General features: G+C 39.2%; 2 protein-coding genes across 5 annotated transcripts in view; one reads left to right on the forward strand and one right to left on the reverse strand.

Annotated features, from left to right (window-relative positions):
* Positions 1-9,044, forward strand: part of LOC141441805 (nucleolar protein 4-like) — a 155,977-nt gene extending 146,933 nt beyond the window's left edge. For 3 of the 4 annotated variants that reach the window (XM_074106672.1, XM_074106675.1, XM_074106673.1), the window contains 6 exons: positions 881-1,027; positions 2,447-2,694; positions 3,058-3,138; positions 3,706-3,779; positions 4,534-4,626; positions 5,525-9,044. In XM_074106672.1, the coding sequence (XP_073962773.1) occupies positions 881-1,027; positions 2,447-2,694; positions 3,058-3,138; positions 3,706-3,779; positions 4,534-4,626; positions 5,525-5,760 (879 nt within the window). In that variant the 3' untranslated portion in view covers positions 5,761-9,044. The remainder of the gene's footprint in view (positions 1-880; positions 1,028-2,446; positions 2,695-3,057; positions 3,139-3,705; positions 3,780-4,533; positions 4,627-5,524) is intronic. The other variant, XM_074106676.1, reaches the window with a different exon arrangement.
* Positions 9,036-17,239, reverse strand: LOC141441806 (uncharacterized). Its single transcript, XM_074106677.1, has 8 exons — positions 17,118-17,239; positions 16,142-17,045; positions 15,141-15,288; positions 13,582-13,743; positions 13,050-13,143; positions 11,813-11,971; positions 10,244-10,314; positions 9,036-9,429 (listed from the first exon to the last, which is right to left on the reverse strand). Exons 2-8 carry the CDS (start codon positions 17,022-17,024, stop codon positions 9,189-9,191), a joined length of 1,758 nt encoding a protein of 585 aa, XP_073962778.1. The 5' UTR covers positions 17,025-17,045; positions 17,118-17,239; the 3' UTR covers positions 9,036-9,188.
* Positions 17,240-17,302: the final 63 nt, after the last annotated feature.

Consider the following 17,302-nt stretch of genomic DNA (forward strand, 5'->3'; position numbering starts at 1 on the left):
AAAGTAAGTAAATTTTACTGTTGTGAGTTAACAAAACTTTGTAGGCAACTATTTCGAAGTACTTACATAATATTTCGCAAATTAAATTAAATTCAACAACTTTAAGACCAAGTACTTAGACTCAAAACAGTCTTTATTGTTTCTCACGATTAAACAGAAGAGAATATGTATTTACAGTGCGAATGCTTTAGAATTTCTCATATCTTTCGAATCGCTTCAAAATTTTCCTTGAATAGACTCACACATTCAAAGACGTCAATTAAAACAATAATTTGAACATTAACAATAGGTGTAGGCCAATTTTGGAGACGTGATTTAGTCCAACCTTAAGTTTGTACCCACTCGCCCACAGCTACGTTCTCGAAAGTAACGCCTAAATTAAACAGTTTATAAAGAACTCGTAAAAATTTGTCTAATCTGATATTCCATGAATTTTATTAGGTTCCATTAGCTTTTCCATAAATAAAACCTATTGCTCAACTAACTTTTTTGATTAGAGATTAAAAAATTTTGCTCGTTTTATAATAATATATGAACTCATCATCATTGGCTCGTGAATAGATAAACTTTTCGTAGCAATACCTAATCAATCACTGTTGTTTTGTTTTTGTCGTGTGAGATGTGGATGTAATACTTCAGAAACTTATCAAGGGTGGGGGGGTAGTAAACTTCTATACTTAGAGAGAGGATGGGAAAATTAGTAGGTACTGTCGAGAGCTTATGAAGCAAGTGAAACTTCAACGAGCCAAAAATTTAAAGACTATATTTTTTCGATTCTCTCTACTTCCCCCTCTGCCCCCTTGGCGCTGCCCTTGTTCGCGTTGATTCACTTCTCTGGGCACAGTTCCTGGCGCAATATCCTGAAGTCGGCTGTCCGCAGGTACGGCCGACGCCCGCGCACCTGACGTCGGTGCAGGCGGAGCACATCCTGGCGCAGGCGTGCGAGAACGAGAGTCTCAACGCGAAACGCATGCGGCTCGGCCTGGACCCCGTCAGCCAGCCCATGCCCACCGTGCCCACGCCCATGGTACGTAGCCTCAGAGAACTTAGGCCACGAGGTCTCAGAGAACTTAGGTCACTACCACTATAGGTAGAGTCATTCACGATGACGCTTGCCGTGGTTCTTATTACAATGTCATTAATGTCTAATTTTGACAAAATCACGCGTCTTCGTGGATAGCACTAGGTATATGCGGGTAACCGCGCGGTTTTATCGTGATGTCTCTTTCTCAAGCGATACTTTGAAGAGGGACGGTGCGCTATAAACGTCGTGGTTAGCCGCATAGTCCGTACCGTACGTGGCATTACATTAATTATGTGGGATTTTCTGGATGGTGCAATAAAGCTCTATAGAAAAACAATCCATGCAACTAACCTTCTACCTTCATGAGCATAAAAAATTATGGTTCTTTTGTTTTGTCCACGTCTCACATAGGCAAATGTCGAAATGACAGATAAACCCAGAATACATATGCTTCTTACTCGCACAAAGCATACGTAGGTTACTGGTAAAAACGAGCTACTGGCATCATCACCATCATATCAGCCGTAGGATATCCACTGTTGGCCATAGACTTCCCCCATAGACCTCCAGTTGCTTCGGTAGAAAACCGCTTGCATTCACTGTGAACCCCCGGCTTTAACCAGGTCATCCGTCCATCTCCATGGTGAACGTCCTGCTGCGCTTGCCGATCTGCGGTCTCTATTCGAGAACTTTTCTGATCCAACGGCCATCTGTTTTCCGTGCTATATGGCCTGCCCATTGCCAATTCAACAAGCTAATTCGCTTGGCTATGTTGGTGACCCTCGTTCTTCTATGTACCTAACCCCTCATTTCTGATTCGATCTCGTCGAGAAACCCCGAGAATAGCCCTCTCCAGCCCCTCTCTCAGCGCTTCTCTCTCTAGTTCGATAAGCAACTCTGCAACAGTACCGGTATTAAATTATAACGTTACTTGTTAACTTCATTATGGTAACGTTACCTAATTAACGTTATTTAAAATGATAATTTTTCTTTACATAGTAGGGCTAGTTAACGTTACTCAAATTCACATACTACAAAGTATGCCAGGAGATCGCAACTCTTTGATTTTTGACCTCTCGGGAAAGTGGGGGGACAAACATGTGTATTCTGGCCACGACCACACTCAACTAGCATTTATGATTAGTGAGGTTTATCCCACCGAATACCAGCAGTATTATACAAGGAGGTTTTCTGTGTCTTAGACTCGATATTAGCAGAATCATCAACAAGCTGATGGAAGCCACCTTTTCCTAAATTTGAATCGAATTGCTTAATGGAGTTAATCAGTAGGTAGGTACATGTACCCATCTAATACATTCGTGATTGTATTCCGACACCATCTTGTGCCCTTATGACTTGTGCTCTTATCAAAACAGTCGAATTACAAACAAACCAATAAAACCTGTAACATTTCTTCTACAGGCCATAGACACGACAGCGACTTCTTCAGTGGCCTCGTCCTTCCTGAGCCTGTACAGCGGCGCCATCAACCCGTCCTCAGCCCCCGCCACCTCCACGTCCAACACGACTTCTTTGGCCTCTGGACACAGCAAGGTCGCCGCCGATACTACCAGGCCTTCAGTCAGCCCTACACTCGAGAATCCGCTGCTGAATAACAACAGCTTGAAGCTGGATAACGCCAATGGGAATGCTGGCAGCAAGACCGCTAGGTGAGTTATGTTACACTGGTAGATGATGCTGTAGACGAGACCCATTTAACCTAGATTGACGCACCTAAGTGATTGGGCTACTTCCATAACTAACCGTGGGGTTATAATCATAACTAAGCACCGTTCGACCGGCACGACACAACGTAACAAGTAAATGTAATAAGATTTTACAATAGTACTTTATATAACCGTTGCATACCTAATGTGGGATCTGAAGTTCTTAACCCACGCTCGAACCCAAGACCCTTTACTTGAGAAGTTGAAAGGTAAAACCAGACATTTTTAAGTGCAGGGCCGTCGCCTTTTTCTATTCTTCTCAGTCGAGGGCATCTTAATTTATCCTATGGTGTTTATCCTTTTCAGTCCCGCATCGTCTCCGGCGCCGCTGTTCAGACCGTCATTCCCGACTACTTTCGGGACGCCGCAGACGTTTGGACGTCAGAGGTATGAGGAAATAATAACAAAATTTCTACTTCTAAATTATTCATTTCTCTTTTCAGTATTTTCATTTCTTTTGTTTTAATCGAGTTAAGAAAAATGAAGTGCTTCTCAATTTGTCTTTTTTATGTTACCTTAGAAGTTTTTTCTAGGTGAACCGGTTTTGATGTTTTTTGTTCGCTTCGAATGCTTCGAAATGGGGAACATATTCTCGATTCTAATAACCACAATTCCCATTTTATAGCTAGCTACCATCTAGCTGCCAACTCTGGCTACATAACCTAAACCTATCAGATATTTTAGTAGATTGCGTTCCTCTTTTTAGCTTCCTTTGAAAAGAAAAAATATAACACAATAACATACTAGCGCTGCGGCTTGTCGTGGCAAGACGCTGAATATGGACTTTTTTGCTTCTTTCGGCACTACAATGTATTTGTTCTTGTTTTCTTTCTTTTCACTTAATATGTAAGATTATGGAATGTTGTTTTACTCTATGTTATAATGTATTTTTTTGCTATGCCGAATTTTAGTAAATAAATTATTCTTATTCTTAATATTACTTGTGATTTGCAGCACCAATACGAATCCCGCCACCGCGCTGTCGAGTAGCGCGCTCCTGTCCACGCTGTCGGCGCTGCCTCCGTCAGGTAAATCATCAAAAATGAAAGAAAGAGAGAAAATACTTACATTTATTCACAACAACACAAGACAGAACAATATTATTACAAACTAGGGTTTACCCGTGGCTTCGAGTAAATTATATTGACTTTCATTCTGACTGACTGACTTCTGACTTTTATTTGATTCCGTGGGAATATCGGGATAAAAAGTCGCCTATATGTTATTCCGGATGTCCAGCTATCTACAACCAAACCAAACCAAACCAAATAAATGTCATCCAAATCCGTCCAGCTGTTTTTTCACACACACACACACACACACACACACACACACACACACACACACACACACACACACACACGCACACACACACACACACACACACACACACACACACACATGTACCCACAAACTTTCGCATTTATAATATTAGTAGGTTAGACAACACGAAGGATAGTGTGTAATTGCGGTCTATATACGTCCTATTGCTGGGCGAATGCCTTTTCTCTGAATTGGGACGGCTTCGGCCGTAGTTCTCACTCCCAGTGCCGATAAGGAACTATACACACCTAAATTACTTCGCATGTTTGTGCAGGTTTCCTCAAGATGTTTTCCTTCACCCTAAACTTCGTGGTAAATTTTAAATGCAATTTTGCACATGAATACAGTCTTCTTTTAATTTTTGAGGTACAGAACCTTAACAATAGTTTCACCCACGTTTTTATGATTTTCCAAGAGACTTAAATTAGTCTAAAATAAACATCTATTCAACTATTACAGGTGTAGGAGTGAACGCAGCAATGGCGGCTTATCAGAGCGCATTGCTGTCAGCTATGGCTGCGCACACGCACACATTCCCAACTAGTCTCTCCGGTGAGTGCACTCTTATTTACTATTTTAGGCCTTTTAAATAGGAACATCTTGTGGCGTGACACCTTTAATTAAACGGAACCCTGTGCCTGTAGTCACGTGGGAAACTTATCTGTTGGAATATTATTAATTACACATCAAATAAATAATTGCCGATCAAATTTATTCTCGTCGTTTATATACATACCTTTGTACACCAATTCAATTATTTCAATACAAATAAACTAAATGTTTGGCAAAACTAGTACTGCAGATATTTCGAAAATATACATCAACACAAACTATACAAAAATACTACAATCACATCAAAAATACTGACTCCACAGCAAATTAACTAGAGCGTTCGTAGATGATACTCATTCTCATAGCAAAATAACTTTTACTGTCAATTTGGCACCGGAAAATTAGGTACGACGACGAGCGGAGCGAGGAGCATTAGGTACAATTGCGACCACAACGCGCGAGCGAAGCGCCAGAACCTTATTTATTTAGGAAATTATTTGGCCCCTACTTATGGTTATGAAAAAATTATATACATGCTGAAAATAAATTGATAGGTAATTATATATTTGATGTACAAAAATAGAAGCTATATTAAAAAAAAAGAGTTACAATTATGATGTGCTTTAGTCATTATTAGCTGTGCAATAATAAAAATGCTTTACTTTAAGATAAATAGCGGTACGCCACGAATAATAATTTGCAGTTTATTACGTAATATTTTGAGTGGAGTATTTTTTTTCTGTGCAATCAGTAGTTTTGATGTGAATTCGGTTTTTTTTTTAAAAAAGGACTTTTGATGTGCGTTTAAATTACCCTTATCTGTTTGACCTTTTATCACTAGGGTTACATACTCGTCTAATACTTGTCGTACCATAACATTGACGTATTCTTTCTTCAGCGCCAACAGATTTATCGCTCAAGAACACGGCAACTTCGACTGCGCTCCACGCTACCTCCACTGTGTCATCACTCCCTGGTACCACCTCGGCCCAGTCCAAGACCATGCTGTCTCATAAACTGTCCGGAGCCGAAGTGGGCGCCGTCAGGCAGCTCATCACAGGCTACCGCGAGTCTGCTGCTTTCCTGCTACGCTCGGCCGACGAGCTCGAGGCACTACTGCTAAATCAACCCTAGGACTCCGCCAAATCCTTAGCCAACCTATTTGGTTTCAAATTTGGATACTTCTAAAAGACTACCTCGTGCAGTTGCGAAAAAATAACTGTGCTAGTACAAATTGTGGTTAAATTTGACATGGAAATGATATTGACGACGTTGTTCGAGTCAATTTTTTGGTCTAAGCGACGGTGAAATATTTTAGGCGCTTTCGAGTGAAACTGCTTTGTTGAAAATGTGATTATTGATTTTGGAATCGCATGCTTTTAAAGGTACAACACTAGGTGTATTCAGCTTAAAGATTATTGTCTAGTTTTCCAGTTATGTTCACTCAGTAACGTAGCTGATTGCCTCAAACTATGTCAGTTTTTTAATAGGCAAAGAAAGCATATTTTCTTTAGCATACTAATCGAAATAATGTTCATCACTAATTGTTATATTTGTTACAGTATTACGGTTTTATTCATCAATAGGATATACATTGCATTCCATGTAAGCTAGCACAATAGAATTATTTTGAGTATCGAAATTCTCGAAAATTGGTAGCAATGTTAAATATTTAACAAAAAAGTAAGTTTGCTTTGTGTGCTTCTAAATATTTGGCAATGCTACCAAATCGAACGGTAGACTTGTGGGATGTTTCATACTATTATTGTATGAAAACTTGATCGTATACCTACATAAACATCGTGATTTGATCAATTAAATGTTCATTCATTTACTGGCTACAATCGAACTACAAAACTAGGTAAAAGGTCTTTCTATTTTCCTGACTGGTTGGTTAGTCAAAGTATTTGAACTGTTGTTTTAAATACAAAAACTGTCTTAGTACTTACAATTTAGCCATTTGCGACATGGAAAATACCACAAATTCTAGGTAGGCTCTCGGATAAAGCTGCCATATTAAACTTTAAAAAAAAACAACACACACACAAAGTATTGCCATTTGAGAATTCGCTCGTTGGAAGAGTACAAAATTATTTTTGTGTATATTTAGATGTAAGAAAAAAAATCAGGGAGATTTTAGACATAGGTTAAAATTCGGTATCTTGCCTGGTGCGGCGTACCTACGGTTAGGGTTCAAAATTATATGGACAGCTCAGTCCTCTCTTTGACGGTATTTTATCCGTCACTAAAAAGCATAATAGGAGTGGCCTATAACTGCAGGCCAAACTATAATTATCATTTCTCATCTTCGGAGTTCGAGACACTAAACTTACACCTGACACGGTAAACTACCTACCTATAACAGAGTCTAATATTAGGTTTTAAAGTGGCATTCTAGATGTAAGAAGCACGAATTTATTTGTTGTTTTGTATTATACGAATAGTGGTCTAGTTGTATTTATGAGTACCTAATATATGTATTCTTACTTATCCTCGTATAATGATTTTGATGCTTCTCAAATTCAAGTTAACTTGCCAAGTTGGCAATCGAAAAAACTGATTAAAGTTTTTCTAATCGGCTCCATCCATACTTTCTATCTCTTTTTTATTTCCAAGCGCGTCTCGCGTCGTCGTAGATATAAGAGTGTTTTTAATTTCATTCGCTTTGCTCAGTACAACGTCAATGTTCACGTGTAAATCTATTTGTTACCATAGATTTTATGGCCAAGTACTATAGGTAGGTATAATGTTAGTTACTGCTTGGATTACTATAAGATTTCACTTACTGTTAACGAATAAAAAGTGTTTTCAATCCTGTATATCCCATTGAAAGTTTCTATTTTTGGCCTAAACTTCTGTTGTAAAGAAATTTCGAATACCTCATAATGTTATTGAGGTGCGAATTCAAAAGGCCTTAAGTTTCTTCGTAAGCAAATAAAATTTAGACTTTCACTACCTTTGAAATTTGCAATTTTTGTGAAGTGGAAGTTAAGTCCTTTTGAAGTTCGCTACTCTTTTACTGTAAGAAGTTCGTTTAGTTGATAACCGTTTTATTTTCCCGGCCAGTTCAGACGATCTTATAACTAATAAATAACTTATTAAATAATTTTCGAACAGGATAAAATATAGCATAGTTCACAATATACACGCTTCTTGAGTTGCGAAATGATTTTATAGCTGCAATATTTTTGATCGATAAAGAAACTCGTAGCTCACACAGGCTTTATCTTTTCGTTGTATGTTGATGTATGCTCTTACCCAATCGGAATATTGTATTGCTTATTATGTGATGTTTGACAAAGAGGCATGGATCGTATTACATACTCGTATTATAAGTTTATAACGTTCAAGGTATTTTAGCAAAAACTTATTAAAATAACCCTAAATCAGATGGGGTGCCTGATAGGGTAAAAACCTAACCTAACCTACATTTAGTAGCACTGAGTTTTACAATATAATTTCTACTTTATCTGATTTTAGCTTAGGATTTTAGTTTTCTGTTGTGTTTTCTGTAGGACTTTGCAATGATAATCTTCAGATTTAATACTTTGAAATGAATGTAGATATTATCGCTCAGCAACAACTTATTTCGTGTCGTGATATCGATCAAGAATATATTGCAGCATACTAATAAATTTTACAACTAGAGTACGACAATAAAGAGTTGAAAATGAAAGAGAGGAATTAATATTTAACATACAAAAGTATTGCCATGTTCACGCATTTTATGTCAAAACTGTTCGTTACGCGAAAAGAAGCGCCCCCGTTTAATTTCTACTGTTAACTGTCGTACTCTGCGGTACCTATGTTTACATTATTGCCATTTTCTCAATAGGATAAACGCTTTCATGCCAGTTTAAAATAGAAATTGTAAATTCACTTTTGAATATAAAATTGCCAAAGATTCGAAAAGTTTTCTGTATTTAATTTGTGTATACCTATGGATATGGAATTGCTGATTCGGTATTTACTTGTTCATAAGTTAAGATAGTTTTGTAAGGTTTAATTTTTGTTAAATATCATTCCAATATTTTTTTATGATACATCATTTGGTGCGATAAAGAAGCTGTAGTCACTGTGTATATGGAGAAATTGTAAAAAGTATGTTTAGAATATTATAAAAAGTTGATTACAAATATTAAGTGAAGTTGATATTGGGAAGGTAAAAACGAAAGGGACGACGCAGCGTTGAGAAAATGAATTTGTTAGACATTAATATATATTATTATTAGAGATGTATAAATGGTTTACGATTATTACTTATTATTGGTTCGAGAGAAAAAATACAAAATGGTGAAAAATACAAAAAGGCGATTGTTACTAATTACGAAATGAGAATTTAGTTATAATTTTTGCAATTTCAAAATGTGAGTTTTACAATTTTGAAGAGAAAATATTAAATATGCTCATATATATAATGTATTGTTTTATTTCTTTCTGAAGCGAATTTGATGATAACAAAGTAAGTACGGTGCATTTTTAACATGATTAATATCTACGATGTTGTCAGTTCACTGATGATCAAGAAATACAGATAGTCTTCTTATTGCGACGACAGAGGGCTAAAAGAGCACTACATCACCCTCTTGTCTATTCTTGTGGGATCTACTGGGTCGATTTCTTCTGCCTGACGAATTCGTGTGCCCGGACCTGATATTCACATAGTAATGCCTCGGGAATCGGTCCAACAGGGGGTCCTCCCGACTGTCACTCATGAGGTACTTTGTCGCATTGATGATAAAGTTCATATTTGAGATAGAACCGACATACGTGTACATCGATGGGTATCGCTCCGTGCCACATCTGAAATGAAATTGGTTAAATGTTGTATTGCCTAACGTTACTGACGCTCGGCAATCAAATGACAGATTTCGCATACAAAAACTGTCATTTGATTGCGATCGCGAATGTCAGAAACATTAGGCAATACGGCTTTTTATTATCAGTCCATTTACATTGTGTTAGGGGATGGGGTATAAAAAAAATAGACTATCAAACCTGACAACATTCAGAATGAGGGCTATCGCGTATGAATTCGCCACTTGAGAAATGTCAAATCTCATAGTTTTGATCTGTATGGCAAATACTATACTGAGACAGCGGCGAAAAAACTATGCAACACTGTCATGCTCATGGTAATGTATGCTAAATCATTACTTTGGTCACGCAACAGTGCGCCATCTAGTCGATAGTGCGAGTTTTTCTGAGCTATACTGAGCGGGGCAAATGTATGCAATATTAGGTAGTTTTGTATGCAGAGGGCCATATTTTGTGCCGCTGAGTATATTCACTCACATTTTGCAAACTGTACCCTTAGTGTAAGTTTTCGGTTACAAAATACATCTCGATCGCGTTCGCGTTAAATTCTCAATTTGTATGGAATCACGAACATCGCAAACGTTCCGCTAGAGGCGCTGTTCGTGTTTCCATATAAATTGAGATTTTAACGCGAACGCGATCGAGACGTATTTTGTGACCGAAAACTTACACTAAGAGCACTGAAGTCCTTGCAGCTCCCGCTCTACCACGTTGCGCGTGTGAAATGAAAATACTAAGTATGTACTTGTACTATTACTTATTCTGTGATATGTAAGTGTGTAATTTTGGAGAAACTCACAATTTCCGTAAGCCCCAAGATGCCAGGCCCCAGAGAATGCCGTCGCTTACTGCTGGTGCACCGGTGTCACGCTGAAATAGTAGTACATTACTGTAGAGGCCGGCAAGTAGGGGGTTACTGGCCAAGCAGATATAGACGACCGAGCGTAGCGAGGCCCAATAGGGATGCGAGGCCACGTTCCGGCCGAGGCTTGTATAGTGCTTTTCTCAAACATGACATGAAATAAAATAAAAAAACCGGCCAAGAGCATCTTGGACACGCCCGAAATAGGGTTCCGTAGCCATTACGAAAAAATTAAGTAATATTTTTCTAAGGATTTCGTATTTTGTACTCTTAAACTACTAATAATTCTCAAGAAAACTTAACCGTTATAGTTTTCCTTGTAAGTTTGATATACTTACTACCATCTTGAATTTTTCAAATTTTTCCACCCACCCGTTTAGATTTTAGAGGGTGGGGGGGGGGCGCTCGATTTTGATGAAAATTTGCACTTTAAAGTTGAATATTTTGCAAACACATCACTGAATCGAAAAATCGTTTTAGCAACCCCCTAATGGTTTTAAAATACCTATCCAACGATACCCCACACTACAAGGTTGGACGAGAAAAACATATCACCCCACTTTACGTCTGTGCTGTGGGAGGTGCTATAAAAATCATTTTTTTTTAATTTTTTCTTATACCATTTTGTCGGCATAGTTTACGACTACATATATATTCGCGCAAAGCAAAATTACAGCTTTCTTATGTTTCTAGCATTGATAGTCCCTGAGCAAAGCCGCGGACAGACTGACAGACAGACAGACATGGCGAAACTATAAGGGTCCCGTTTTTGCCATTTTGGCTGCGGAACCCTAAAAATGCATTGCTAGAGCCAGTTGATGATCACGAGCAAACCGATTGGCAAATAATGCCATAGTTACTAATCTTACTACCTTCCTACTTGTGTGTGAGTGTGATTGAGTATTTCACGTTAAAACGTCTGTACGTATTTGGATGAAATTATATTGGACCTCTGGAATTAGCAGACAAGCTACTTTTAATCCCGATATTCTCCCGATCTCAAAATATTCACCTATAAAATTTAGAGTTTGACCATCTGTCGTCTGCTTGACTGACAGTGACGGGTTCTTAGGCTAGATCTAAAACCTAAATCTGTTCCTATGAATATACGGAACGCAGTCGCGTCCAATCACCAGGACAACAGAAACTCACAGTAGGTATACGGAGCGCGACTTGCTGTCTCTTTTGGAGCAAGCATGAAGATAAAAATAGTTAGTTTACTTACATCTTAGAGCAACGCGGTAGGAAGCTCAATCAAGCCCGCGTTGCTCTAAGACTTACATCAATGCGAAGAGAATTCATTGAATCGGTGTGCTACGCGGACCTTGCTATTCTTCAACCAAACGTGGAAAACAGCTACGTATATACGTATATTCAGGGAAAATGTGGGTCAGTGGGTAGTGTGTGTACACTATTCAGTTTGTTCAATAAAGCCAGCCAGTTTGTTTCAGCCAGCTGTGTCGCGTCCAACCACCTGAGGAAGCTACCAGGACAACATAAACTCACGGTGCACGGAGCGCGCCTCCCGTACTGAGTGAGACAGATGAAGTTCTCGGTGACGGCCACGCCGAAGCGCTGCGTTATGTTGTTGCATTTTTCGTGGTTCATTAGACGAGCGTGGAATATCTGTAGCCGGTTGCCGTGTCGCTCGTATACACCGTCACGCTGCAAAACGAGGCTTAATTAACACGCACACTGTCCCCATACAAAATGATTTGTCAAAGTCACTCGTCAAAGTGTGCTCCCCTTTGGGGACAGTTTGTAGTTGTGATTGCGAACCAAGGTAACACGGACTCCACATTGGGGCACCCGGACCCGGACAGGGATGATAGACGTCCGAGCAAGTTCGTATTTTTGTGTGTCACCTAGTTTGTGAACTAGACGGAACAATACTCGCCAAACCACAAGCATGATCCTAGTGCAAACTTAGTTGTTAAGTAAGTATATCTTTTTTAGGAAGAAGTAATTTTTCTAGCGGTTTATTTTCCCGGAATGTGCACTTTTCTAAATGAAAATTACATACCTACACAATTATTATCTTTTGATACAGGTCACATTGTACTTTAGTTTTATTTTAATTGCATATTTCTGTTATCTCTTCAAAACTCAGCGCTGGGGGCCATCCATAAATAACGCCACGCCAATTTTGATAATTTTTACACACTTATTACTATGAAAATCACGATTATTTTGTAATCCCCCCCCCCTAATAATAATAATAATATCTTGGGACAAAATACATCAATTGACCTAGCCCCAAACCATCCCCAAACTAAGCAAAGCTTGTACAGTCACCAGCATTAATATCTGCCACAGCGAGCGTGCGAAAATATCTGACACGTCCTTCCGGCCCTAGAAATAGAGTCGTTTCAGATATTTATGCACGCTTGTTGTGTCAGATATTGCTGCTGGTGAGTGTACTATGAATGGGTGCTAGACAACAGATACATACAATAAATATGTAGAAACGAGTAAATATGTGTATACTTAAAAATATAGTACCAAAAACATTAAGTATTCAAATTATTTGCCCATCACGGGGATCGAACCCGCTACCTTGAATATGACACTAACATAATATATATAGCCCCTTGAATATCAGGTGGTATTAAAATTGCACACATCGGCAAGCAAAGGCAGCACCAAAGTTAAAAGTTCAATGAATAGGTATAGGCAAGGACGATATACTATGATCGTGCTTGGTATAGGAAATTAGTCTGTCTGGATTGATGAATGGACTTACACGCTCGGCCCCGAAACTGGTGACCCAGAAGTCGTCGAAGGGCGGCATCATGGCCTTGTTGGGCAGGTCGACGGAGTGCACGGCGTGGGAGAACCTGTTAATTGTATATTATTGTTGTTACGAGATTGGAACGGGGTGCAAAATAAATGGACCCGAAACAAATGGAAGCAAAATTAACGACCATTTGATCTAACTGAGTCGCACTGATAACCAGCGATGCGCCTGGTTACTGAAAGTGAAGGCTATTTGTGCTTTTAGGCACTTAAAATAGAATAATGTAATTTCTATGTGCCAAATTTGGTCAAAATCGTGGGCATGGTAAAAAGCAAAGCATATATGAAAAGCAACCCCCGGTCGATCAATTATTCAGAGTTTCTGTGAGCTAGGTACGTGGATTGAAATTTGAAATGCTACAAAAATTCACATTTCTTAAATGTGTTAAGTTTTAATACAAATCACTAGACAACTCGGAGCGACACATACAAGCTTAGACGCTTGGCCATCAGGAATCCATAAAACTAAAGAGCCTCACTTGAGCATCCTGTCCAGCAGGGCGAGCGCGATGTCGTTGTCGGGGCTGGACCGGATGCTCCACCGGGGATGTTTCACCACCTCCATGATCTTCGCTTCCTGTCCGCCCTGATCCGGATGGCGGGATCCCGCGCGGACCGTCATGCGAGTCACTCTCTTTGACCTGAACAAAAACTGGGGGGCTCTAGGAAATTCTAAAATCGAAGTTTGTGTCCTACCGTCCCGCTCACTCTCGTATTAAATATTATTAGTATCAGCGGGATGGCAGGATAAGAAGTTCGAATTTTGCACTTCGTAGTATAAGGGCCTGTGCCTGTAATTAAATGATCCAGGCAGGCCCGGAATACAGATAGTATGTACACATTTTCGTGCTAATACAGTCAGCAGTAGAAGTGGATGAGCGGTTATATAGTCCTCCACATCGGTTTCGATGACGGCGACCCTGACTAAATATATCCATTGTATAAAATTTTGCAAAAACAGTTATAATAAAATTACAAAGAAAAAAACACTTATTTTCTAGCGTGCGCTCTATATGGCTCGCTAGACCGAACTTAGTCTTGAAAACTCTATCGCAGGGTGCACAATAGAGTTGGCCTTGTGAATTGTATGTATAAGTATAGGAGGGCTTGGGTCTGTCTTTTAAAATTTGGCGTTTGAGATCGAGTGCTGTCAAGCGGTTCAAGATAATAAAGTAGTCCATCCCAGCCTATATACGTCCCACTGCTGGGCACAAGCCTCCTCTAAGAACAAGAGGGCTTGGGCCATAGTTCCCACGCGGGCCCAGTTGCGGATTGGGTATATTTTAATGGTGCGTGTGAATAGAGTAGTGCTTAGATTATTTTGAACACCGCTACTGCTCGTCTACTTCTGCTGCTGACTTACATAGCTCGCACGCTTGTGTCATATATGTGTGAAGTAACTGCAAGACGCAACTCTACTTTACTTTACTTAAATATTATTGCTTAAAGACGCAAGGCAAGCGTGTAGTCCATGTCAATATATATACCTCCGCAAGGCAAAATCTGAATGAATCAACTATCTATCAATAAACTCATACAAATGATACAAGGATCCGACCTTGATACATGAACTCCTGATTTATCGACACAGTTGCATGCGTCATCACGGGTACTCAGAAAACGGGTATATTTTAATGTTGAGATCAGTCTACCCACATTTTTTTAATTTATTCAGCCTACCCGCCGCCATATATGAAACTGCGTTGAAATATCCGGGGCTCATTAACCCCCGCTCTGATTAAAAAAAATATTAAAAAAGAAAGCAATGAAAATTTGGTCATGATCTGCCTGAGTGGGAAGTGACTGATTATAGGAAATCGCTGTCTAAGGCCCAGGCCGCACTACGGCTAAACCGCCGCGGTTTTTAACCGCGTGTCTTTGTGAATCAAGTAAACTAATGCAAGCGGCCGCACTGGCGGTTTTAAGTTTACTTGTTAAAAAAGTCACGCGTTTAAAAACCGCGGCGGTTTAGCCGTAGTGTGGCCTCGGCCTAAATCCCATACAGAATATAATTATATGAGATTTCACCTGTACTCACTTCCAGAAGCAGTTAGCGGTGCTGGCAATGAGTCTTCTATTGAGCAAGGCTCCAGAGCACCAGTGCTCGTCATCTTTCTGGATGGAAACCATGTAGGGATACTCCTCCGCTGTTCCGTCCCGCGCCGCGATCAGCCGCCGCCCTGCGACTAGTACCAAGGGAGTTAACATAGGTCTTCATTATGCAGAAGACATCAGAAGAGAAGTGGCTCCACGGAAATTAATACGGTAATGGTTTGGCATCATATCGGTCGCGTTCCTAATTTGGTTTAAGCCGCTTCTATTCTGAAGGCAACTAAACTAAATATTGCCTGAACACACTGCACTGAACTAATCTGACACATTTTTGTAAAACACAAATATGAATGCATAGTTTATTTAAGAATTGTGTCTTATTTGTTCTAAAGCAATAATGTGGTCGAACTCTTGGCGCGATCAATATCTATCTATTGTATATATCTAATGCAGGGATTGGAGAGTTACATTTGATATTACACACAATTTCAATATACAGATTACAGACCGATTTAAGTAATTCTGACCGCGAACCAAGAATCTAACGATGAAAGCATAGTTTTTGCAAATCATGATGCGTGCAACTCACAGCAAAAAGGGTAAATAATAGTAATTGAGTGTACTGTCATGTACGTTTTCCTATCGAAGTGATCAGTTATTTATTACTATTTTTTAATGTGAAAATGTTCGCATTCGTGAATTGTATAGTAAGCTGACCTAGTTATTGCTATATAGGTACACTCGTACTCGTAAAATTCTAAATTCTGGGGTGCAGCCGTTCCCCTGTCCTGTTTTCCAAGTAATTTTCTTGGTGGTGTTCTAAGACTATACTGTGCATCGTAGTTCGTTGCACATTTTGCACAGTTTTGTCCTTTTCCATAAAAAAATAGTTCAAAAGTCACGAGAATCACAACACACACGTCATCAAATAATAACAACATTTACTTAATTCACATCGTTTATTTAATCAAAACGTTATCTTATTACCTTTTTGGGGTACTCCATGCTTAGTAACCTTGGCTGAGTTCTTTCTGGACCGTTTTCTGTTTTTCTGAAGCTTGTGTAATTTGCGTTTTCGGCCTTTACCTTGATTTTTAATGTTAGTTCCATTCCTGAGAGGCAGTACTTTTGGTTTTTTTCCTTGGCGACCTACTTTTCGAGGAACGCCGCCTTTATTAGGTTTACCGTTTAGTTTGCCAGTTTTGGGCAGAACTCCTCTTCTAGATTTCCTTCTTTTAACACCTTTCGAGACAGGCTTAGCGACTTTGCCAGCGGGTTTTGCAACTTTGGCAGAACTTGGTGCTGGTTTATTTCCTTGTTTTAAAATACCCTTCTTGGGTGCAGCAGCCGGCTTGGCTTTGTTTATTTTATTATTATGAGGTTTACTCTCATTTGGTTTATTATCTTTCGGGTTGCTGTCTTTCTGTTTATTATCTTTCGATTTATTATCTTTTGGTTTGTTTTCAGCTGGTTTAACTGCTGATTTAGGTGTTTCCACTTTAGCTACTTTAGCTGGCACAGGGCTGTTCGGGTTAGCAGGAGCAGACCTTTTGTTCCTAGGTAACAATTTCCTTTCCCTGTGCTTATGGAAGAAGTCAAAATCGATCGGGAAGTAAGGGCTGTCGGGTATTATTGTCGACACTTTCGGGAACACGGTATACGAGTGGTCCATCTTTCCTGGTTTCTTTGATTTCAGCATAGGCTTTATCGTCTTTATAAACCTCGCCGAGTTTATCATTTTCGCGTTAAGCATCTGACCCTGGTGTACCTTTTTAGGGTACGTTTTGAATAACAGTGAGTCCTTCTCATCTTCGTGGGAGTGGACAATGTGTAAATGATATATTATCAGAAAAAGAAGCAGAGGCTTCATCGCTCGGATACTGGAGAAAAACTAGAAACAAAGTCGGATTTGATTTTATGGGATTAACGAATTTAAATTAAATTGACCGATAACTTTACTTACGATTAATTTCCACCAACTTGGTGCGTTTGATTGGTTTTTATATGAATTCAGTTAAGTAGATTTTCATTACTCAGTTCCAGTGGTCTTTCCAGTATGAATTATATTGTAATAAAATAAAAAATATTTTATTCAAAACCAGGCTATAAACATGGAAATAAAATGTGCTTATAAAAAAGGAAATAAAC

Source organism: Choristoneura fumiferana, chromosome 24 (genome assembly GCF_025370935.1).
Source record: "Choristoneura fumiferana chromosome 24, NRCan_CFum_1, whole genome shotgun sequence".
NCBI classification, from domain to species: Eukaryota; Metazoa; Arthropoda; class Insecta; order Lepidoptera; family Tortricidae; genus Choristoneura; species Choristoneura fumiferana.

Excerpts from the sequence above, each read along its gene's own strand:
- LOC141441806 (XM_074106677.1), bottom strand. The coding sequence starts at position 17,024 with ATGAAGCCTCTGCTTCTTTTTCTGATAATATATCATTTACACATTGTC. Across the intron at positions 15,289-16,141 it reads GCATGGAGTACCCCAAAAAG|TCGCAGGGCGGCGGCTGATC; the intron begins GTAATAAGATAA and ends CCTTGGTACTAG. Across the intron at positions 11,972-13,049 it reads CCAGTTTCGGGGCCGAGCGT|CGTGACGGTGTATACGAGCG; the intron begins GTAAGTCCATTC and ends CTCGTTTTGCAG.